The sequence below is a fragment of the Uranotaenia lowii genome, unplaced genomic scaffold, assembly GCF_029784155.1.
Source record: "Uranotaenia lowii strain MFRU-FL unplaced genomic scaffold, ASM2978415v1 HiC_scaffold_649, whole genome shotgun sequence".
Classification (NCBI taxonomy): domain Eukaryota; kingdom Metazoa; phylum Arthropoda; class Insecta; order Diptera; family Culicidae; genus Uranotaenia; species Uranotaenia lowii.
The window spans coordinates 1-25,000 of record NW_026598588.1 but is presented as its reverse complement, the minus strand read 5'-3'; the positions used below and the strand labels follow the sequence as shown (position 1 = coordinate 25,000).

Here is a 25,000-nt window from a genome sequence, read left to right as displayed (position 1 = left end):
ATTCACCTTTTAAATCTCGTTTCCTTATGCTGGAATATGATCGTTTTGCATCACGCGCTTTTTAACTCAAAATTTTATCCATCCAAACATTTTTTTTGTTTCGATTATAGTTGTTTTAACATCTTTATGTCATTCGCGACTTATATAAACGATACAGTTGGCGTACAATCATTGTAAAACTTATTCGGTACAACTGTGATCGATGTTTACTCTTGGGCTCGAACTCACGGACATCGGCTCAGGAAGCAACTTACTTGCCAACTAAGCTATATCACAAGCCCCCAAACATTATTATTTATTATGATTTCTAAGTAGAATGTTTTTATCCCTAAACGTATGAAACACTCTTATGTTTTTTTCTGTATAAACATTTCTGTCAAAAAAATGTTAAAATTTAATTCGAAAAAAAAACAATAATTAATGCATTTGGTGTTTTATGAAATTTAACATCGCACAAATATCAAAAATTATAAATTTTCAAACGTTTTAATTTGATTTTTCATTAAAATCCAAGTTTGTTACAACTTACCTCTTTTCTTAGTATGATGAAAATCGCATGTTTTTTTTAATTTAAAAATAACTGGTGAAGTCAATAATTTTTCTGACTACGTCAATTTGATGTTCCATCAACCTTAAAACTTTTGATGCACAAGTGGTATGATAACTGTGGAAATTAGGTTTTAAGAAGCCATTGACGTTGAAAAGTGTTGACTGATGCTCCTGTTGACGGTAACTCGAATATGTATTTAAAAAACTATTCACCTAAAACACTTCAGTTTTCTGTTATTCAAAGTCTAAGAAAAAAAAATCCGAAAAAACATGCCTCGGAAAAAAGACTGTAGATCAGCTACGAAATGCAAGAAAAAAATCATTTTATTTCCAAGAAAGCTGAAGTTAAAAGCTACAGGTTGCACATAAGAATTTTTTGTTTTTGAAATTTTTCAAGATCATAACAAACAAAAAATGTAAAAAAAGGGGGTCTAAAAACCGTACTTTTCTATCAATGGAGCTTAAAAATGGTTAAAGTCACACCAGATAAATTTAAAAAAAGGATTACATCTTAAGATTTTCAAAAGACGAAGCACAGAATTTTTGACGAATTTTTCAAAAGTAGCTGTTTTTTGAACTTTTTATCAATTTACAATTTCTCAGATTTTCTTGCACTTAAATTGAACTTTGCACTGGGTTTTGAGTATATTTACGCGAGTTTATTGAGTTTATTGAGTATATTTTTCTTATATCATTGCCTTACTTGATAACTTCAGAAAAAAACTTGACATTTCACAAAAAGGCGGGACATTGTCGAAAAAACCGAGATTTTAGAAACTCTTTAAACTCTCATTTTTAATACCATTCCTATACATATGTATATGCTTCTGCTGCTAAAATAGTTCATAGAAGCGAAAAAAAAAATATGGATCAATGAAATTTGTTCTAATTCTAATTTGATTTATTTAGAGAGGATTTTAACAGCAGCTGTCATTCGTCCTCTCACCAAATTGCATTCTCAAGAAAACTTCCATCTTTGTATTCTGCGAATTCTAAAGTTGAAAATGTTGCAAGTAGTTCAGAGTTATTTAAAATCCGAAATAAAAAGATAAATTTCAAATTTTCTTTAACAGCCGCTGGTAGACCTATTCTATCCAGAATTTGATTTTTTCCTTAAGCTTTACATTCATGGGATTCTGCTAGAATTCCAGAGACACAACTGGAGCCATCATCATTTGGAAGCAGCTTAAAGAATATTTTCTTCAATTGAAAACATAACCATCGATAGAACGTTCTGAAAGAATGCTTAACTGAACCAGTTTTTTAAGGCGATGCTAGGATAAGTTTGCAAGATTTTACCCGGACCTGCCGGATATTTTATCAAAAATTTAGGAAAAGCTCGGTCCGGCCCGATTCTCTGGATTTCGTAGAAAAAACTCTAATTTTGCACAGATTTATTCACTTTATTCACTTTTTCAAAAATCAAAACAAAACAAAACAAAATCTAAAAACAAAAAAAATTAAATAAAGTTATTTTTTATATTTTTTTATTTTCCAAAAACGATTTTTTTTTTGGCAAGTTTTATCTAAATAATCATGAACAGTTTTTCATATGCCTTAAACACGATTAAAATCTGCTAATGTGTTTTTATAAGAAAAATATATTTTCAAGTGTATGCTTTTACCCGTGTTTTGAGCTGAAAATTTTGGAATCAAATGCCTGGATTTTGCCAGATTTTTAGATAAAATTTCCTGGATTCGCCGGTTCGAATATGTATGGAAAATATTTTGGAAATCTCAAATGCTAAGAACTAAACGAGGCATTTAATTTTATTTTATATAAACGTTGATAAAATGCTGCTAATTTTGAGAAAAAAAAACACAAAAAGAAATCTTAAATTGAATAATATTCTGTGTTGAACTAATTAATGTAAATTGAGGCTAAATTTAACCTTCTCGATAAACGTCGTAACCTTTAAGTAAGAACATTTCCAGTTTTGTAAATCACAGATGGATAAAAGAAGATTAGTAAAAATTGACAGTAGTTGAAAATGATCGAGGAGAGATTTTATAAGAAGCGCTTTCATCAAGCATGGAAAAACTATTATGAAGTGGAAAAATCGTAGAGGGTTGAGTATACCACAAAGTTTTCTCAGAAAAAAGCGTAACGAACATTTTCCATAAAAGCAAGACATTTACCACTTTTGCGGGACGGATGACAACCCTATCATATCGGCTTTAGGGGCATAAAAAAAGGAAAATTAAGTTCGAATAGAATAAAAAACTAATGTCATTGGGCACATTCAACGCGCTTGTACTTCTCACAAGTGAGTTTTATCCGTTCTCAAATAAAAAAAAATCTCAAAATCGTCAAAAAATTCGATAATTCGAATCACAAAAAACTATCGGAAAAAAATTTTTTTAGCATGTTTTTTATTGTTTTCAATATCTTATTTTTTGATTGAAATAGTCTTGACAACTTTTACAAAATAATTAATTAAAAATATATTAATTGACTCTATTGTGTTGTGAGCCTACTTGGTTGAATGATGACAATTTTATTCCTATAACATTTTAGCTTGAACAATGCATACACAAGTGAAAAATGTTTGTATATTTTAGTAAATATTATTGAAGTTCAAGTTATTTTGCATTAAAAGTTATTTATTTTTGAAAATAAGTCCTAGGAGATGCCATTTTTTCATGAAGCTTTAAAAAATATAGGGACTTGTAATAAAGCTCAGTTGGTAAATCAGTTGCCTTCTAAACTGATGTCCATGAGTTTTAGCTCAAGAGTAAACATCGAACACAGTTGATTCGGAAAAAAATTTCAATGACTGGTGTGCCAAATGCATCGTTGAGAAAAATCGCGAGTGACTTTTTTACTAACTTACATTAGGAAGCTTCTTCTTTTGAACCACAAGCATAACCATTTTAAGCATGGGGGAAAATGGATCAAATATTCAGCAGTAAAAGTAAAAACTAAGGTTTACTGTTCAAATAAGGTTTATTTTCTACTCTTGTAAACTCGATTAAAGTTAAAGATTTTAATTAGAACCTTTGATTTAGAAGAATTGTTGAATATTACCTTAAAAAATAAAAAGGATAAATTTTTGGTTGCTTAAAAATGAGAAAGTTGCATGCATTTGCTCTGCTTTGCATTCGTATCACGCTAACAAATTCCGGACAATCACTAAAAATGAAATAAGTTCAATGAAATTTACGAAAAACATGGGGAAACGAAATTGTACGGGATTCCTAAATATTTTGTCTGCGAAAAACTTTAAAAGGCATTGCTTTCAATATGATGTATTATACACTTAGGGTAATATGAAACTTAAACGGTCGAAAGTATTTTTAACTATCAGATTTATTTTTGTTCAAGTTTACCAACCATGAAAGTTTCCTTCATAGTTTGAAAATAGTTTGCTTTGCGTATTAAAGTTCTTCCAAGATACCTTTTTGGACGTTTCCTAGGAAGTAACTGAGCCGAAAAAAAACAAACTAAACGGAAATCAATCATCTTATGGCGTATCCAATTTCTCGATACGCCAATGTTGTTGGTTGTTTGGGATTTTTTTTTCGGTTTTTCGATTCACCGCTTCAGCAGATAAACAACAACAACTACGAACGCTAGTAAATAATTACAGCAAATCAAAAGCTTTTTCGAGGCGCCAGAACAGCCGCCGCTCCTGTGTGTCAGTTTGTGGAAACAAGCACGATTCTTAAAAACTTTGATTTTTTTTTGGTCGGGGGTCGTTAGTTTAATTGCTCCCACCTTGCAGAGAAAACTTGAGCAAAGCCAGAAAATTGAAAAAGAAAACAACTCAAATTATTAATTCTGACCACCCCACTTCACGATGAACAGCTCAAACTCACGGAAAGGTCACCCTGGGGAGGACCTTCGTGTTGCTGGAAAGTTTTTTTTTATTTCTTCAAGAGCGTTGCAGTAAATTCGATATCCTGACCTGAGAGCTGTACTTGTACTTTAAAATCTAAATTTTTGATGATCGATACCGGTTCGTTCGACCAAAGATGCATAAATCAGCAAAAATTAATGCGCCGAATCATCGAACCAAATGTATTTGGCTGCGGCATCGAAAGTGAAACGTGCCAATTCTTCCATCTTTTTTTGGGGGGAGAACCAACTTCACACATGTCTGCTCGTGGATTATTGATTCGCATTAGTCACACCGGGTTGATTCCGTGGAATTCTTCCTCGGTTCACGGTGATTTGATGATATTCGATTTCATCCTCGTTTTTGGTTGGTTTTTCTGCTTAGGATATTTTCGATTAGGTACTCATGCTTTGTTTGAAACCCAAAGTAATTGATATTATCCAAATAGAATAGACTTCTATTCTACAATTTAATAATAGTTAATTACAATTTTGACAATTTTTAAAAATTTTGACAATTTCGACAATTGTAATTAACCTCAATTAAGTAAACCGCCATCTAATTTCTTTCAACCTTATCTCCTCATTTCAGTGCGGAACTTTGAAAGTTCCCGACTCTTACAACGCGCGGATCATGGACGGATATCATGTGCAGAGCCAGGACAGCAGCAACTACCACAACGTTGGCTATCAACAGCAGCAAACAGCTCTGCAGCACACACACTTGCAGCCACATCAGTACCAATCGCAGCATCACCATCACAGCCATCACGGCGGCCACCATCAGCAGCAGCACCACACGAACCCGAACGTTGGCTACACGACGCTAAACTACGCCCATTCGGATGCCGGATTCGTTTCTCCGCCGCCGTCACCCCGATCCAACAGCTCGCTAGCTTCCTGTGCGTCCTCTTCCTACTCGACGGCTTCTTCATCGTCGTCGTCGGCCGTTTCATCGGCTAGGTCGACCTCTTCCGGACTTTCGTCGGCTGGTTCGGAGAATGGCTCTTCGTACGAAAATCTGGACAATTCGGCTCAAAGGTTGGCCGTGCTGTCTTTTGAGCAGGTCTGCAAACTGGACGATGTACTGAACGAACCGATCTCGATCCATGGTCGTGGCAACTTTCCCACGTTGGAAGTTAAGTTGAAGGATCTGGTTAACATTGTGCGCGAGAAGCTGGAGACCGATATCGCCTCGGGTGGAGCCGGAATGACTGTGAAGGATATACGCTTGAATGGGGGCGCTGCTAGTCACGTGTTGGCCTCGGAAGCCCAGCCATACAACGATTTGGATTTGATCTTTGCGATTGAGTTCAGCTCGAATCGGCACTTCGATCGGGTTAAGTCGGCCGTACTGTCATCGCTGCTGGATTTGCTGCCGGAAGGTGTTGTGAGGCGGAGGATAACTCAGTGTTCGCTGAAGGAGGCGTACGTTGGAAAGATGGTCAAGGTCAACAATAACAATGACGGCGACCGATGGAGTCTGATCTCGCTGGGAAATTCGCCTGGGCACAAGAACGTTGAACTGAAATTTGTCGATACCATGCGTAGACAGTTCGAGTTCAGCGTGGATTCATTCCAGATCGTTCTGGACTCGCTGTTGATGTTCTACGACTGCACAGAGAAGACCATGATCACGGAGAACTTCTATCCTTCGGTGGTTGGGGAATCGGTTTATGGGGATTTCCAGGAAGCTCTGTACCACTTGCAGAAGAAACTCATCTCCACGAGGCAACCGGAGGAAATTCGAGGCGGTGGACTATTAAAGTATTGCAATTTGCTTGTGCGGAACTATATTCCAGTTGATCCCCAGAAAATCAAAACCCTGGAACGTTACATGTGCTCCAGGTTCTTCATTGACTTCCCGGATATCGATCAGCAAAAGATCAAGCTGGAGGCGTATCTGAAGAATCACTTCTCGGGTGAGGCAGAGGAACATCTGCAATACCAGTACCTGATGCATTTATTAGACGTTGTTGAGCAGAGTACAGTGTGTCTGATGGGCCACGAGCGTCGGCAGACCCTAATGTTGATCCAATCGCTGGCCATGCAGGTGCTGTACCGTGATCAGCCCCAGAATCAGACCATCATTACAACCACGAGTGCAGTCCCTCAGCACACGACCACACTTCAGCTGCAGCCACTGCAGACCCAGCTCTCGCAGCTCAGCTTACAGCCTCAGCCACATTCACCGATTCAGCAGACTGTTATCCACCATCATCATCCGCAGGCCTCGCCCCAGACGCAAACTCTCCAGCTCCAGCACACCCAGCAAACGCAACCCGGACAGCAACAGCTTCAACATCAGCCACAGACCATCTCCCTAACGCCCCAGCCGGGCGGTCTTCTCTACGCCAACGGAATGTTCTACGCCCCGGTCATCCCGACCACGCTCTGCACCTGCAACACCACGTGGCTAACGACGTGATCACCGACCACCAACGACGATCAACAGCATCGCAACAGCCAATTAGCCACTAACAATAGCAACATCAACAGCAACACCACCACTAACGTCAGCATCAACTGTAATGAAGCAGCAACAGCAGCACCACTGCTAGTGGGATCCATCATCGGCTACAGCAATCCAGCGACTCTGCTATCACATCAACAACATCAACAGCAGCAACTGTCAACAGCAGACTCGTATCCAGTCCTGTGCTCATCGCCAAGTTGTTGTCCAGGCTTCGACAACTACAGTAATCAACCGTCGTCGGCGCCAACAATAATCGACTACGAGTACTATTCGCCGGCCAACATCCTCATGATCGCGGAACGATGATCATCTCGTTCCGAAAACGAACGCGAACACACGCACACACTTTGAAGAACGATTCGACTACTTTGATTGAAGCATATTGGTTGCTTGGTTATATTGGATTGAAACTTGTCACACACACACTGAGAGAAAAATAAACAACTATTACTACGCATTTTGCATGGTCGTTTTGACGTTGCTATACCAAGAAGTAACAAAAAAAATACAAGAGACGCTAGCGCTACTCATAAATCGTACCTTTCTTCGGATTCGACAAATGAATATGGTGATGGCAAGTTTCAATCCGATAAATTGGTTAACTTAAAAAAAAAAATGGATTTATAAAGGGATGTAAAAATGGGAAGTTTTCAACAGGCAGCACTGTCAATTTTGAGTAGGGAATTTAGAATTTTTTTTTTGATTTTATTGCGGAAAAGATTTAAAAAGTAGATTTTCTTGAAGTTATACTCTTTTTTAAATTTTGTACTTATTTTTTGAAACTGAAACTTTTGACAGTTTTTTTTAAAATAATCTCTTATTTTGATCATAGGTTGAAAAAATCGAAAGAATTTTTCGTTTATTAAAATAAGTCAACCAATCAAGGTAAACAAACAAATCTTTGGATACAAAAAAAAATCTTATTCAAAATCTATTCATCATCCTTCAGCCAAAACATGTTTGAAATTCGTAAATATTCTTTTTTTTTAATATGACGTTTGAAAAATCTCATTTCGACTTTTTTAATTTCAATATACAAATTTATTTTTTTTTTCTGGTATCACTGAAGGACGTTTCTGAGCTTGAAAACAAAAACTGAACTTCATAATTTTTTTTTATCAGAAATCAAAATATGGTCAATTCAGCATAAAATTGATAATTGATTGAACACTTTTGATTTGAATACCTTAGATTGATTATTTAGTGTTGCCAAAATTGTTTACAGTGTTTCGATAAAGGTTGTTTCTTTTAGTAACAAACCTATTGATCAAAACTTCCAGAGATATTTTATTAAAAATGTACTGCATATTTGGATTATACAAATCACTTCTGGAACTCAGTAAGAAGGAAAAAAGTTAATTTTGTAGACCTGTATATTAAAACAGAATCGAAATTTTGGAGTCAAATTCAGAATGCAAATCCGAATCCAAAGTAAGATTTCGAAGTTAAACTCTTTTTTTTTAAGATAAAATTAAAGCTAAACTCCAGAGAAAGATCTCAGAGTCAAATTTCGAAGTCAAACTTCGAAGTCAGATTTCCAAATCAGATTTCGAAATTGATTCGGAAGTCAGATTTCAAAGTAAGACTCAAAAGTCAGATTTAAAATATAATTCCGAAGTCAGATTTCGAAGTAAGATCACAAAGTCAAATCTCAAAATCAAATTTCGAAGTCAGATTTCAAAGTAAGATTTCGAAATCAGGTTCTAGAGTCAGATTCCGAAGTCAAAATCTAAAGTCCGGTTTCAAAGTTAGATTTCGAAGTCAGATTCTGATATCAGATCCCGAAGTCAGTTTTAGAAGTCAGATTCGAAGTCATTTTTCGAAGTCAGATTCCAATGTCAGATTCCAATATCAGATTTCAAAGTTAGATTTCGAAATCAGATTCCATAGTCAGATTCCGAAGTCAAAATTCAAAGTCAGATGTAGAAGTTAGATTCCAAAGTCAGATTTTGAAGTCAGATTTCGAAGTAAGATTTTGAAGTCAGAATAAAAAGTCAAAATTGGAAGTCAGATTCCAAAATCAGATTTCGTAGTCAGATTCCGAAGTCGGATTTAGAAGCCAGCTTTCGAAAACAGATTCTGAAGTCAGATTCCAAAGTCCGATTCCGAAGTTAGATTGAGAAGTCAGATTCGAACGTCAAACTCCCAAGTCAGATTTCGGAGTCGAATTTCGTAACGAGGTCAGAATCCGAAGAAATCTGAAGTCAGATTTCAAAGTAAGATTTCGAAACCAAATTCAAGAGTCAGATTCCGAAGTCAAAATTCAAACTCAGATTTCGAAGTTAGATTTCAAAGTCAGATTTCGAATTCAGATTTCGAAGTCAGATTTCGAAGTAAGATTTTGAAGTCAGAATAAACAGTCAAAATTCGAATTCAAATATCAAAGTCAGATTCCAAAATTAGATTTCGTAGTCAGACTCCGAAGTCGGATTTAGAAGTCAGTTTTCGAAATCAGATTCTGAAGTCAGATTCCGAAGTAAGTTTCCAAATACAGAATCCGAAGTAAGATAGAAAAGTCAAATTCCGGAGTCAGACTTCGAAGTCAGATTTCAAAGTGAGATTCCGAAGTCAGATTTAGAAGTCTGATTCCGAAATAAAATTTCGAAGTCAGATTCCAAAGTCAAATTTCAAAGTAGGAACTGAAAGTAGGATCTCGAAGTTAGATTTCGAAGTCAGATTTCGAAGTTAGATTTCAGAGTCAGATTTCGAAGTTTGACTTTGAAATCCGATTCCGAAGTCATATTTCGAAGTCAGATACCAAAATCAGATTCCGAAAGCAGATTTCGAAGTCACATTCCAGAGTTATATTTTGAAGTCAGATTCCGGAATCAGATCCCAAAGTCAGAATTTGAAGTAAGATCTCTAAGTCGGATCTCAAAGTCAGACTTCGAAGTAAGATTTTGAAGTCAAATTCCGACGTCAGATTTCAAAGTTAGATTTTGAAATCAGATTACAGAGTCGAATTTCGAAGTCAGAGTCCAAATTCAGATTTCGAAGCTATATTTCGAAGTCAGAATTCAAAGTTAGACTTTGAAACCAGACTCCGAAGTTAGATTTGGAAGTCAGATATTGAAGTCAGATTTCGAAGCAAGACCTTAAAGTCTGATCTCAATGTAAAATTTCGAAGTATGATTCCAAAGTCAGATTTTGAAGTCCAATTGCGAAGTCAGAATCCGAAGTCAAATTCCGAAGTTAGATTTCAAAGTCAGATTTTGAAGGCAGATTTCGAAGTCATATTTTGAAGTTAGATTCCGCAGTCTGATTTCAAAGAAAGATTTCGAAATCAGTTTTCAGAGTCAGATTCCGAAGTCAGAATCCAAAGTCAAAATTTCAAGTAAGATTCTGAAATCAGATTTTGAAATCAGATTCCGAAGTCAGATTCCAAAGTCAAAATTCGAAGTCAGATTCCGAAGTCAAATTCCAAAGTAAGATTTCGAAGTGAGATTTTGAAGTCAGATTCCAAAGCCAGATTTTGAAGTCAGATTCCGAAGTAAGAACTCAAAATTAGATATCGAAGTCAGATTTCAAAGGTTAGATCACGAAATTAGATTCCAAAGTCAGAATCTCAAGATAAAATTCGAACATTGATTTTAAAGTCAGATTCAAAAATCAGATTTCGTTGTCAGATTCCAGTTTTAGAAGTAAAATTCGAAGCCAGATTTCGAAGTCAGATTTTGAGGTCAGATTCCGAAAACAGATTTCAAAGTAAGATTTCAAAGTCAGATCTCAAATTCAGATTTCGAAGTCAGATTTCTAAGTCAGATTTCGAAGTCAAATTTCGAAGTCAGATTTAGAAGTCAGATTCTAAAGTCAGATTCTAAAGTCAGATTTTGAAGTCAGATTCCGAAGTCAGGTCTCAAAGTCAGATTTCGAAGTAAGTTTTCGAAGCAGGATTTCCTAGTAAGTTTTCGAAGTCAGATTCCAAAATCAGATTCCGAAATCAAATGCCAAAGCAAGATTCCAAAGTCAAATTTCGAAGAAAGATCTTAAAGTCAGATTTCGAATTAAGATTTCGAAGTCAGATTTCAAAGTCAGATTTCGAAGTCAGATTCTGAAGTCAGATTTTGAAGTCAGATGTCGATGTCAGATTCCAAAGTCAGATTTTGAAGTCCAATTCCGAAGTCAGATTTCGAAGTAAGATATCAAAGTCAAATCTAAAAGTCAGATTTCAAAGTAAGATTTCGAAATCAGGTTCTAGAGCCAGATTTCGAAATCAGAATCTGAAGTTAGATTTCAAAGTAAGATTTCGAAGTCAGATTTCGAAGTCAGATTTCGAAATCAGATTCTGGAGTCAGATTCGAAGCCAGATTTTGAAGACAGTTTACGAAATCAGATTTTGAAGTCAAATTCCTAAGTCGGATTTTGAATTCAATTTCGAAGTTGGATCTCGAAGTCAGATTCCAATGTCGGATTTCGAAGTCAGATTTTTAAATATGATTTCAAAGTCAGATTCCGAAGATAGATTTTGAAGTCAGATTCCGAAAGATTTCGATTCATATTTCAAAGTAAGATTTTGGTTTATATTCCAAAGTAAGATCTCAACGTCATATTTCGAAAGAAGATTACGAAGTCAGATTCCGAAGTTAGTTTTCAAAGTTAGATTTCGAAATCAAATTCCAGAGTCAGATTCCGAAGTCAGAATCCATAGTCAAAATTCGAAGTCAGATTACAAAGTCAAGTTCCGAAATCAGATTCTGAAGTCAGATTCTGAAGTCAAAATCCGAAGTCAGATTCCGAAGACAGATTTCGAAGTCAGATTCCGAAGACAGATTTTGAAGTCAGATTCAGAAGTCAGATTCCGAAGTCAAATTCTGAAGTGAGATTACAAAGTCAGAATTCGAAGTCATAAGATTCCGCAGTTAGATTTTGAAGTCAGATTTCGAAGTCCAATTTGAAATGCCGAAATCAGATGCACACTCAAGATTGAAATTTTTTTCAATTGGTGAATACAGGCTTGAAATTCAGATTTTGAAGCTGGAATTCCGAATTTTAAAATCGAATCAAATTTTTTTATTCAGTTTTTCTATCCATTTTTATTTCAATTTTCATCACATATGAAAATTTATTTCAGTAAAACATATCATTTTGAACGAAAGATCGTCTATACAACAAAAATTGAAATATTTTTTATTTTTTATTTTCATTTTAAAAGTACTTTCTTTGAATACTTGAAATACTTTATAGAAATAAAAAATGAGAAAGATAACTGAACTTCAAAATAAAAACTAGTGATTGCATTAGCCAGTAGTACATTGTGATAGCACAACGCCATCTGTTGTAGGGTAGTCAAAACATTAAAGTTTAAAAATATTTTAAAATTCATATAAATGAAAATTTGACCATTACAACATGTTGAGGGGGAAATAAATTAAACATCCCCCCAACTTGTTTATGTGTAAATATTGTACATTTAAAGTGGAACTATTTTAACCCGAGCATGTGTACTAGCTGTTGACATGTAGATATCTCTCAATATTCAAAACTTTACAACAAATGTGTAAAAATAAGATTAATATTTCCGTGAGCTACACTTAAGTGCATGTGTTTGTGAAATATAACGTGAAAAGTAATGAAGAATTTTTGAGAAAAAAAGCAATCGTCTTAATTAGTGTTCATTCGAGAAGTGAAAAAATTGAAAAGTTCATTTTTAAGATGGTATTTTTGACTTTTTGTTAACATGGAATCGTAGAATTTTTTTTTGAAGATTTGTTGGGCTTCTTCATTTGGAAAGAGTTTCAAAACTGTAGAAAGTATTGAAAATGTATGGAAAATTAATTGACAAAAAATAAATTAGTCTATGAAGCAGAGTTGTAGCGAAAATTTCTCAAAGGAACTGTGCGTGTGTTCGTGTGAAGGTTGACATTTTGCACCAAACAAAAAAATCACGATCGATAAAGTAGAGCGCTTGGCACTGTGGCCGCCGATATGTTGAAAACTGAGACTGTTATTATTACTATTATCTGTTTTCCAACCAACTGCGACGTCAGAGTTGCGCGAAAAGTAGAGCTGCAAGCAAAAGTCGAAAGCTCTCCGCTAGAATCCAGCTCGATGGACGACGAGAGCTTTCCGGGCCCAGATTTTTTTTTTGGATCAAAACCGAGGCGTAGAGACTCAACTATACTACTGTAAAGTAACAAATCAAGAAAAGTTAAAAAATGCTAAAAATGTTATAAAAAGGCTGTGTTTATTCCCCTTGTTTATTGTTTGTAGGAAATTTTCCTTTGTTTACTTTCTATCGTCTCAAAATAATGATTAAAGAAAAAAAAGCAAGTAAAGCAAGATTTCTCATTCGCCCGGATTTTCTGTTGTTTTCATTTTAATTTCCTTTGTAACCTTTGAGATACTTACTTGATACGGACGATGCGAAGCAAGATTGTTTGAGTGTAAATTCGGGTTAATTATGTATGGAATCCTACAACAAGAGTTTAATAGACTGTCCGCAACATGATTCGGAAAACGAATGCCGTCTTGTCGAGATCGAAAAAGAGAAAAATTAGCAACAATAAAGAAGTAAAAGGTAAACCTTTAGGATGTGTGAGGAAGTCAGACACATCTATTCCAGATTTGCAGCAATTCTGGCAACACTGAACAGCTGTCAAAGTGTGACAGATTAAAGAGAGAGAAAGAGGAAATAAGAAATACTAAGAAAAACAACGCGCGAAGCAAGCTGCCAAAAAGAGGGCGGCAATATTATACTAAACTGAAGAAAATAAAGAAAAAGTTTAAAAACAAAACAATAGATATGAACATGAAGTTTTTTAAAAACTGTCTAGTGACTACAAAATTATTGAAAAGAACCATTACGATAGTTGCATATTACTTTGTAGATCATTACATTCTCTGTGATTAGAAAAATCGAAAAAGGAGGAAAAAAACGAAAAACTATGAAAACCTTAACCATAAAAATCATTTTTTTGATACTGTAACTATAATTTAAATTTCAATTCATTCTACTTACGAGATAATTCAGCAAGCGATTATTGAATGACGCATGGATTTAAAATACCCACAAATTTATGAGAAATGAAATAAAAAACACACATGAATTACTGTAATTTTAATTAAATAAAAAACCATTTGACTAAGTTATGAGCCACATGCTGAATAATTGATAGATTTTAAACCTACAAGCTTCTTTGAAAACGAATAAAAAAACAAAAACAATGAAATGCCCTGAGGAGGAAAACACTCAAAAAAAGTTTTTAAGTACTACTAGTTGGTTTGTGTCCATGGAATTAAACAATAAACTCTCAGAAAAACCTACAAAAAACGCTTTGTTTTATTTCCGAACACTTGGAACGTCCCACCATGCGAACGAAAAACAAAATGCGCGCGCACCTTTAATCCACTCGGTCGATAAAGAAGAATCAGACAAATGCCAGCCAGCCATTTGTCGGCCTCTCTCTTCCTTCTTTAAAAGAGCAACGCCCATCACAAGAACCCCAAGAGACGAGAGGACCCTTTGTTTTGAAAGAGAAAACACATCCGAGTAAAAGTGTGACAAAAAAAAACCAACATAAACTCGATAAACAACATCTTACTGACTCATCTGACTCTTAGTTGTCAACGAAAAATCCTTTTGCCGCATCTTAAAACCACCATACTGTAGCTAGTCCAAAACAAACAAACAAAACCATCGAAAGATCGGACGTTTCCGAGTGTTTTCCTCAAGTAACGAAACGAAACTGCGAAACGCGACTGACAGAAAACCAGCGTTCCTCGTGACAGCCACTCGTGCTGTCAAACAAAACATAAATAAACAAAAACAAAACACGCAAAAGATGAAACGAAACGACGACTATAGCAAAAGATTAACTTGAAGGGACAAAAAGAATAAACCAACAAAATAAATAATGAAAATCAAACTCGAGCGAATAGTTTTGCATTCCTTATCAATTTAGTTTTGTAATCGAACTCGATGCGAAAGAGAGAAAGAGAAAACGTAAATTGAAGTTTAGTTTGTTAAGTTGCCAAAATAAAAAAAAAACTTATACAAAAATTAAAGAAATTATCCGTCAGAAGCTGATCTGTTATGAAAGTTTTAAAAAAAGTCACAAAACAACCAACAGAAACGAATTCGATGGTACTTTTAATCCTGTAAACAACATTTGTAAACAAACTACTGCTACTGCATTCAAAACTTATGACTGTCAAACGTAAACAAACAAATAAAAGAAAAATACAGAAACCAATAAATATATATTTAAAGAAGAAGAAAGTCAACCTAAAAGAAAAGCTCTATATTTTACACTACACCAAAACAATCACGAATAGACAAAAGAGAAACTAACAAAAGAAGCAGAAACGAAAACAAAGCAAATCAGTGTCGATAAAGCAGATCGGACACTCTGTTACACAATCAAAACCATAAAAGCATGCGTCTTCAATCGTAGTAAACCATGAAATACACAAACAATTTCAAAGCATACTGAGGGAAATAGACAAGGCATGGAAATAAAACATAAACAAAAACAAACAGAACACATAATTTTATCTGTACATGAAGACAAAAACAAAAACCTAACCAAACTTTAGAAGCAACAATTATTACAGTTTCAGATGGACAAAAAATCGACAAACATCCGGTTTGGAACAGTTCGGAGCTGTGTATTACTACTCTCTAATCGTAAAATCTACCATTAGACGAAGCAGAAGAAGCAAATGAAAAAGCATCGTGTGTTATTCAGTGATTTAAGAAGAAATTATCTACTTAAATGGAAAATCTTCAAACCATCAGATTCTCCATTCACCAAGGCAACGGCTGCAAAACAGAAACATAAAACGGTAAAACCGATTCAAACATATATTCATAATAAAATCTAACAAACCAAGAGAAGCAAACATAAAAAAATCATACCCATACAAACAAAATCAAAACAAAAACACACACACACACACACATGAGGGACACATCTTTTGAATGTTCGAAAGTTAAAAAAGTTGAAGATAAAATAAAAAAAAAATTGCAACATTCGTTGCACGATTGAAGTTTTTTTTGTTTTGTTAAGTTTGTCAAAGTGGAGAAAAAAAGGAAAGGAATCTTAATCCGATTGTTGAGAGATGTGTATTTTAATGAGGGAAGGGAGAAAACTTCCTAAACGAAGGGAAAAAAAAAAGTTTCGTTGCGAAAGGAGGAGTTTTGTTGTCGGAATGTTGTGGTCTTGATGTAACAAAACAAATACAAAACAAAACAAACAAATGAAGCAAAACAAGCAAAGTAGCAAAGAAAAGGAATCAAAAGATGTGTTCGTATGCAAACATAAGCTGAATATTATTATTAATATTATGAATAAATATTATATTATAAATAAATAAATAATTAATAAAAAAAAACACTATGAATGAAAGAATGTGTCATGTAATGAGTAATTTAATTTACGATATGTGAAGAACAAGATGAGTAATAAAGAGTTTTTTTTCTGAAGAAATACAAATAAACCATAAAACCAAAGGCAAACTTCTTCTCAATTTCATTTGGAACATCCGAAAACCTAAGGAATACTTTTGATAAATCTCCATATGTACGTTAGTTAATTCATAATATGCACTTTAAAAAAAAGGGTAACGGTGCCTATTAACAGCTTCTTAAAAATAAAAAAATACCATATAAATTAGGTTTCGTAGGCAGTAGATTATTAAAATTTTCATTCACAATTTTTCCCGGGATCTCGAAAATTCCCGGAAAAAGGATTGTCATGGAACGCCAAAATGGCCGGGAAAAGGACACTCTAGAGTTCAGAAGGATTTTTGTAGCGTAACCGGTAAAACCGCATAAAACTGTCCATTTTTGTCAACACTAAAATACTGGTTTTTAGATATTTCAAAACCCGTTATTTCCGGTAAATTTTTCTTCATCTTTCGTAAAGTATAATTCGTTTTTTTTTTTCCTAATCTGTCCTTTATACTCCAATTTTGTTTAATCGCTTTCAAAATCTAAGGATAATCAACCTCATGCATGCTTCATGTACGATAGGATTTTTGAAAAAACTATTTGATATTAGTTTTTTGGGTTAAAGTTTCAGTAGCGTTTAAAAACATGAAATTGCGTGAAGTAGCGCACTTTTATCTAACAATGACTAGCTGCCATCTCTGTCAGCTTATATTTATTAATGAAATATTCATACAATTTAGTTAAACTATCCAACAAACGCACCACCACAGAAAATTTGTGAGCGCTTCACAATAATCACCGTATGTTTGACAAACTTTATTGAAAAATCTTAAAGTTTGGTAAAAAGTAATTTTTTTTATCCAGTATTCGGTCAAGTTTTATCGAAAACGATCCATACGATCAAAAAGGGTGCCAGTTTTTTTCAGAAATAGACATTCAACACCAAAATTGTCGTAAATAGATAAAAATTATTTCTACTTAGTTTTTTTTCACAAAAAATAATGTTTCAACAAAGTGAGAATTAAAACACATGTTTGTAAACTTGGTTGAAAAAAATTATAAAATATTTTTGATGGTTATTGCTTGAACTCTGTTGTTATTCTTTTATTCTCTGTTGAAACACATTTTTCCATACAAAGCAGTAACAAAGTTTTTAACAATTATCAACATTGCTTTTATTGCTGAATAAACGAGTATTTTGACTGATTTTTTAAATAGATTTTCATTTTTTTCGATTTGATTTTGGAAAGAGAAAGATGTGATTAAGACTGAAATTGTCGGTAAAAAACTTTGGACACCAAAAATCTGTAAATCTGTGATTCGATGCTTTGTTTCATCAAACTGAATAATTTTTTTTTCAAAAAAATTATTGTTTTATCAAATTTTAAAAAATTTTCATGAAAAAATGAACCAACTTTTTCTATTGAATCTGTAAGACCTGATCATTTTTCTTCCTATATTCTGTGTTACAGAGTATGTACTAGACAAAGTTTTGCAAAAAAAAATTATGATACTATTGTGATTTCGGCAACCACACAGCGAAGTAAAAGTGATAAGAATCTTCTATCTTCTAATATATAAAGATGAGTTGGACTATATATGTTTGTTTGTTTGTATGCACCTTATACAAATCCACACCGCTTAACCAATCAGCTTGAAATTTGGTACAGTTGTGTGTTTGAATCATGGTAAGGTTTTAGTAATAGTTTTGAGCCCCTTCCACCTAAGAAAAAGGACCCTCCCATACAACTTTCGTTTTTATTCCCTCAGATCAAAAGTCATGGCACCCATTTTGGGAAACGATTTTTTTTCCTTTGGCGGGGTTATTTTTACCATCACCATGGGGCGGGCATTAGAAACGACCGTCCAGGAGTTTGAAATAAAACTCAAATAAAACCTTTTTCATAACATTATAATAGTATCATCGGAAAAGATGATTCGTTTTCGAAAACTTCCAAAAATTATTATTGGAACTTTCAACATTTAAGAACAAGTATTCATAAAACAGTGTGAAATTGAACAGGCAAAATACAACTGAAAACCTGAAAAATTAGTATTTAACATGATTCAACAAGATTCGAAAGTCTATTAGGAAATTTTTCACTAAATAAAACTTGAATATTCCATTGTACAGGGAACCATCTTGAAAAATAAGAGATTTTTTTAAGAGGGGGGATTGGAAAAATAAATAACAATTTTACCATTTGAAGATAAAATAAATAAGACGAAATGAAACAAATAAACGCAGTGGAAACGATAAACACGGTGAATAACCGTAATAAAAACTTTTAAAAGACAAACAAATTTCTTATAATGATGAATATAAATCTTAAAAAGTTTTGAAAATTCAAACGACCCATTTTGATTTATATTTTATGTGAACCCGAGCAAGGCCGGGTAAAATCTGCTAGTAATTAATAAAAATGATAGATTTTTGGCAAATTTAAAATTTGAAGGCACATTAGCATCTTTTCAGTTGAAAATGTTTTTCAATCTATTGCGGTATAAATTCTGAGCCTGTTATGCCATTAGTTAGTAGGGTCGGTGTGCTTTATTTCGCTAAATTTTTTCAGGGTTTTTTTGTTTTGTTATGAGTAGGTCTAATCTAGAATTTTCAGATGTATATATATATATATATTTTTTGGTGACTATAATTTTAATGGCATGTTCGGCGGAATGAAAACAAGATAGATTTTTTTTTATTTATTTATAGAAATTTGAAAGAAAGATGGATAGACAGGCATTAGTGCGCCAATAGGAGAAAGCTTGATAGGTGTTGAAATTTTAGGCTAGAGGGCATGTTGATCTAATAATTAACATATGCGTTCCTAATTACATACATTACATACATTAAAGCATACATATGTGAAAAAGTGTATCGACGTTTCTAATAATAAAATGATGTGTTTTCCTGAATTTTCATATGGTTATGTTTCTTATTACTTTTATGACTTCGTGACTTCTATAACTTTTTTGGAATATGAACAGAAAAAAACGGGCCTATTAAAATCATCCACGATATTCGTTGATGCTTGTGAAAGTAGTAGATTTTGAGCTTAAAAAAATAGACTTGTTTATTTTTTTCTTCTTCAGAACTTTTTTTTCATTTGACATTTTGAATTTTGAATAAGCAAAAAACTAAGTGTAGATCACTGAAATGTCCAAAAAAAATTTTCCGATTATCTAAAAGTGTTGCCAACTTATGAGTCATTCAAACCTAACCTCAACAACAATTTTTTCTAGTTCCAGAGCTCGTAAGCTGTGTAGCCAGTACCGAGACAATGATACAGATGATTTCTGATGAACGACAAAACTTATGAAAAACCTTATTTCAAACAAATTCCAGCATTTGAACCGTATATCATATCTGCTCGTGGCATAATCCCTAATTTTATACAAAACTATAAGCAAATACATACTTTAAAAAAGAGTATGTATTTGCTGATTGTTTTGTATAAAATGTAATGATTGGCCAAGATTTTGCTCCTGTGGAAAAAAAAAACAATAATTTTTAAAACGAAAACTTTGGTCTTTGCTTTTTTCAAAAGCCTTAAAAGAGTAATTTTGTTTGCTGCTAGGTTCAACCTGCAATCCATACTAACCAATTATACTTTAAGTTCAATCTCATGATGGTTTTACTTCGTTATTGTTCGATTTTGCCAGCAGAAATTCCATTAAAAACGCTTTATAGTTAAAAAATAATCAAGTTTTGTTAAATTGCAAACAGCTGTATACATGAAATTGCCCTCAGCTTCATTTTAAAGAAAAGTATTGGACCGAAAAGTAGCAGAAATTGAAGAAGGAGGATGCAGCCACCTAAAATACAGAATAGACGAAATATGAGTTTGAAAACTGATCATAATCATGACTTAAAAAAGTGTTCGCCAGTTGATGGGAGGTACCAAGAATAGAGTAGAAATATTTTTTACAAAAGACGATAAATATTTTATTTTGAATTTTTTCATGAATAATCATAAGTTAACCTTGATTTGCTTCATAGATAATATTTCGATCAATCGTATGGTTTTTGAGATACACACATTCGTAAGTGTCCCATTTCTAGAAGAACTAAGCTTTGAACAATTTTATGCAAATTTGAAATATTTCTTTGAAAATCCATCAATTGACTTGAGCTTGCTATCAACTACGGTCCACCTGCGGCCCCTCCTGGCCAATGTCATAATGGTTGCGCTCCGTGATTGGTTCGAGATAATCAACGTTGCACAATGAACCAAACGAAAGCTTGCTGAAAGCAAGCAATACAATCTCACTGTACAACTTTGAGGATCTCCTTCTATAAAATGAACCAATAACGACGTCGGCCAAGTCCGTGTAATTGAAAGGGAGAAAGAAAGTGCAGCACATGTGATGATTTGTTTTGCGGAGACCGGCAGTACGCCATCCCTCCACAAATCTCACGCTGATTTTTGGGGGTAAAGGAAATGTGGCATGGAGATCACCTTGGTAAGTGATATGGCCAAAAAAAATCTATTCTCCTGAATGTGTCTCAGTAAAACTCCTATCGTGTCCTTTGATGCAATACACAAGTTATAACGAAATTTTCGATAGATTGGGATTCTATTCTATTTTGTTTTTTTTTTATCGAGAAATTTAACAAGCTTGGTAAATATTCCTATGAATGAGAACTCCTTATATTTTTACTTTTTACTTTCCTTGAAAGACCTTTAATTTCAGCTGGTTGGCTTTGACTCTATATTTAACATACTATTGAAGCATTTGAGTGAGCAGTCTATAACACACTTAGTTGCCATATTAAACAAGTGTATGGATCTACAATACTTCCCATATAAATGGAAATGTGCCAAGGTGGTCCCATCCCTAAAGCGGGAAAGGACCCGTCCTCTCCCAGCAGCTATCGGCCGATAAGCCTGTTATCATTACTGAGCAAGATTTTCGAACGGTTGATTCCTGACCGTCTTCTTGTTCATATAAACAACAACAGAATAATACCATCTGAGCAGTTTGGATTCCGGCAGGGCCATTCAACATCGCAACAGTTACTACGAGTGACCAACTTCTTCAGGCGGAACAAAAGAGTCGCAAAATCAACAGTGATGGCACTGTTAGATATCGAGAAGGCGTGCGACAACGTGTGGCACGAGGGCCTACTGTACAAACTTTACAGGTATAATTTTCCAATTTACCTGATAAAACTCGTCCAGAATTATCTCAACGGAAGAAGCTTTAAGGTTAGCCTACATGGTGCCACTTCTCAAATCTACTGAATCCAGGCCGGCGTGCCACAGGGTAGTTTGACATACCAAAATCACCTGAAAATTGTCATCTGTCTCTATACGCCGATGATACTGCCGTAATGGCCAAAGGCCGAAACACTGAAACAACAACTAGAAAGGTCAACAACTATCTGAATTTGATTACCGAATATATGAATATGTGGAAGATCAAGATAAATAATACGAAAACGCAAGCAATATTATTTCCATATAATAAGTCACCTAAGTTAGCTCCTTCAATTAACTGCAAAATTTCTATGAATGATAGCCTTGTTGATTGGTCAGATGAGGTTGTATACCTAGGAATAACTCTCGATAAAATGTTACTTTTTCGTACACACATTGAAAAAACTAGAACAAAGTGCTCCTTGATTATGAAAAAGCTGTTTCCATTGATCAATAGGAATTCAAAATTGTCTTTAATTAACAAAGAAGCTGTTTACAAACAAATTGTTCTTCCCGTCATATTGCATGCTTCACCCGTTTGGGACAGCTGCGCATTAACGCATAGGAAAAAATTACAAATATTCAAAATAAGTATCTACGAATGATATACAATTTGCCTAGAGACACAAGTAATAGACTAACGCACAAAATTGCCCAAATGAAAACTATTGAAAAGCAATTAGCTGCAATTAAAGAAAAATTCATTAATAAGTGCTGTAACTCGGAGTATGATAACATAAATCAGTTATATCATCCACAATTTTAGGTTTAGGTTAGTAGATAGAATTAGTTTGAAGCATCTATAAAATTAGAAATGCATAGCATTCAAGAAAGCATCCTGACGTGCCACAAGGTCACAAATTAAAAAAAAAATGTAAAAATTGAACAACTCCACTAAAGATGCAAGCAAATGTGCGTATCATTAAATATGTAAACAAAACCCTAGTGTAAAGGCTCTTAAATAAAAATAAGTAATTAAAAAAAAATAACAATTGAACGATTATCAACTCTACAAAACGGCCCTTTTCAGGGCCAAAATATCTCAGAAAGAGTCTTGTCTTTTCAACGCAGGGTGAAGGATAGCGTGGGTGGTGGATGGTGTGGGTGGTGTGTGGCATGGGCGGTGGTTAGCTTGGGTGGTGGTTGACGTAGACGGGGGATATAGGTGGTGTGAGGCGTGCGTGGTGTGTAGCGTGGGTGGTGGTTCGCTTGGGTGATAGCTGGTGTGAGGTGTGAGTGGTAGATGGTGTGTGGCGTGTTTGTGTGGTTGTTGGGTGGCGTGGGAATGTGAGGTTGCTGAGTGTATTGTGCATGCTGTGTGTGTTGTTTGGGCTAGGTGTGTACTGCGTATTAAGAGTGCTTTGCTACTGGGTGTATTCTAGGTGCTGGTTACGCATGGTCTCCGTCCCTTCCCTACTCCGCCCCCACGGCATCTGGTTCTTACTGCTCCATTGGTTGGTTGCCACTGTTTGCACAGCAAAACGATATCTGTGTAGGATTACCGCTGGTGGGGTCCGTACGCAGATCGCAATGCACTGCTCAACGGGCGAACTGAGAATGTAACCAGTCGGCCGGAGACCCCTTACTTTCATACCTTTCGAAGGTAGGGAAAAATAAAACATACCAAGGGGCGGGGCGTCCGTATATTTTTCTCATTTTTGACCAGCCAATCAACGATGAGCAGGTTTAATATGTCTTTTAGGAAAGATGTCCTGTAATTGGAAAGTTTTCGTGACGCGACATCCGTTCGCAACTTTCACTTGTTTACATTCAAACGAGTTGTTTACTCGTGTAAGTAGCCTACCTTATATATTTATACCGTGATTTTCGCGTAGCTGTCATAAACACGACCAAGGTTCTTAGATACACTAGGTTCTCCGACTTTCACAGTAAGTAGGCGAGGAGTGAGCGGGGCTCTCAATGAGTTTGTTTATTTTTTGCTCAGCTTTTTTGGGGTTTGTTGGTAAACAAACTTCATGAGTTCCGTATAGTTGCATAGCCTACATAGCCAAAATGGCTGAATCGGGAATTCGTTATTCGGGAACACCTCCTAAATATATACCCACCTTGAACACGACCGATTTTTTTTCTCATGGCCAACTCCCCCTTTGAAAATCCAACAATTGACCTTCAAGAAGGGCGTTTTAACAAATAGCCACATGTTAGCGACCATGCCAGATGACTGAAAATTTTTGATCAAGAAGGTCATGGAATGTACTTTTGCAGAGATAAAAACATGAGGTATCGAAAATGTTCGCTTTTCGATACTGTTTTCAGTGTCCAAATGCTCTGAAATGCATAAAAAATATTATAACTCAACTGAATTTTAAAGAAAATCTTTATCAAACAAAAAGAAAATTCGAAAATTGGCAGGGTCACGTGAGGTTGTTATAAACAATGATCATTCTTCTATGTTTTTAAATCTGTTCATAATTAATCAGGTGAAAATGGGGTTATAATGAGCACGGTTAAGATTCTTGTAACGTTATAATTTCTAGAGTTGGCAATATTTTTAGAGGAATCTTAACACTGCGTCTAGATAGGATTTGTGATTTTTCAAAATTTATCCTAGATTAGTCATTGGGATTTTTTGTATTCACAAAGGAACAGGAAATGTTATCCTACAATCTCATATTCAAAAATTTAAGAAATTGACAAAGTTAAAGATAACGGGTTTTTTCAAGATCTTGATGGTTATTGGTATTTTAAACATTAAAGATAAGTTTAGAAAATGAAACAATTCCAAACACAAGTGTTCATAATCACCCCGTATTTTAAAAAATATGGGGAATTATGATATTCTACTGTGAATCAGTAATATTAATTTTATAAAAAGTTTATCACTTGAAGACGCATTTATTACTTAATGAAAAACATCTGAAAAAAACATTTCAACTGAATTTTGTGTGACGAGTTACATGATTAAACCCCGTTAAAACAATTTTAAATTTTCAGAGACGTGGATTTTCTTAGCTGTAGTAACACACATTGTATCTGTAACTTATAAAAAATATGATAGAATGTCACATGATTGATTGAAAAGTCCTGTTAAACACACCATTTTCAAGTTTTTGTAAACATGATTTAAAACTCATGGAGATTTTGTGTAAGATGTTTTTTTTAAAGAATTTATAGAAAATGTGATGAAAATCTTAAAAAAAATCAAGTTTGGCTAAGTGTTCAATGATTTGAGTTTTCAATCACTCAAACCAAATCAATGAAATAAGTTAAAATTTTTTGCTTGATTCCAACTAAAATCGACAATCAAAGTCTGGAGTACACTGTAGTTTTGACCGGGAAAATTGCAAAATACTCAGGAATTTCAAAATGATACAGTTGTGGCCGCCTTGTCAATAATTTAAAAAAAAATGTCATTACACGGTACACACGTTTCGCGATCACAATATGTCAGGGAAAATCAGGGAATCAGGGAAAGTTCCAACAGTCTCAGGATTTAAGAAAAGGAATTTATTAAAAAAGATTTTCTAACTTAAGTTTTTCCCAAAATAATGTTTTGCAACGCACACAAGGGTCAAGCAAGTAAA

At 34.5% G+C, this 25,000-nt stretch overlaps 1 protein-coding gene across 1 annotated transcript; it reads left to right on the top strand.

Moving 5' to 3' along the window:
• The first annotated feature begins 4,982 nt into the window (after positions 1–4,982).
• On the top strand, positions 4,983–16,314 carry LOC129760533 (terminal nucleotidyltransferase 5C). The gene has a single exon (XM_055758183.1). The coding sequence runs from the start codon at positions 5,022–5,024 to the stop codon at positions 6,813–6,815; it is 1,794 nt and encodes a 597-aa protein (XP_055614158.1). The 5' UTR covers positions 4,983–5,021; the 3' UTR covers positions 6,816–16,314.
• The last annotated feature ends 8,686 nt before the right edge of the window (positions 16,315–25,000 follow it).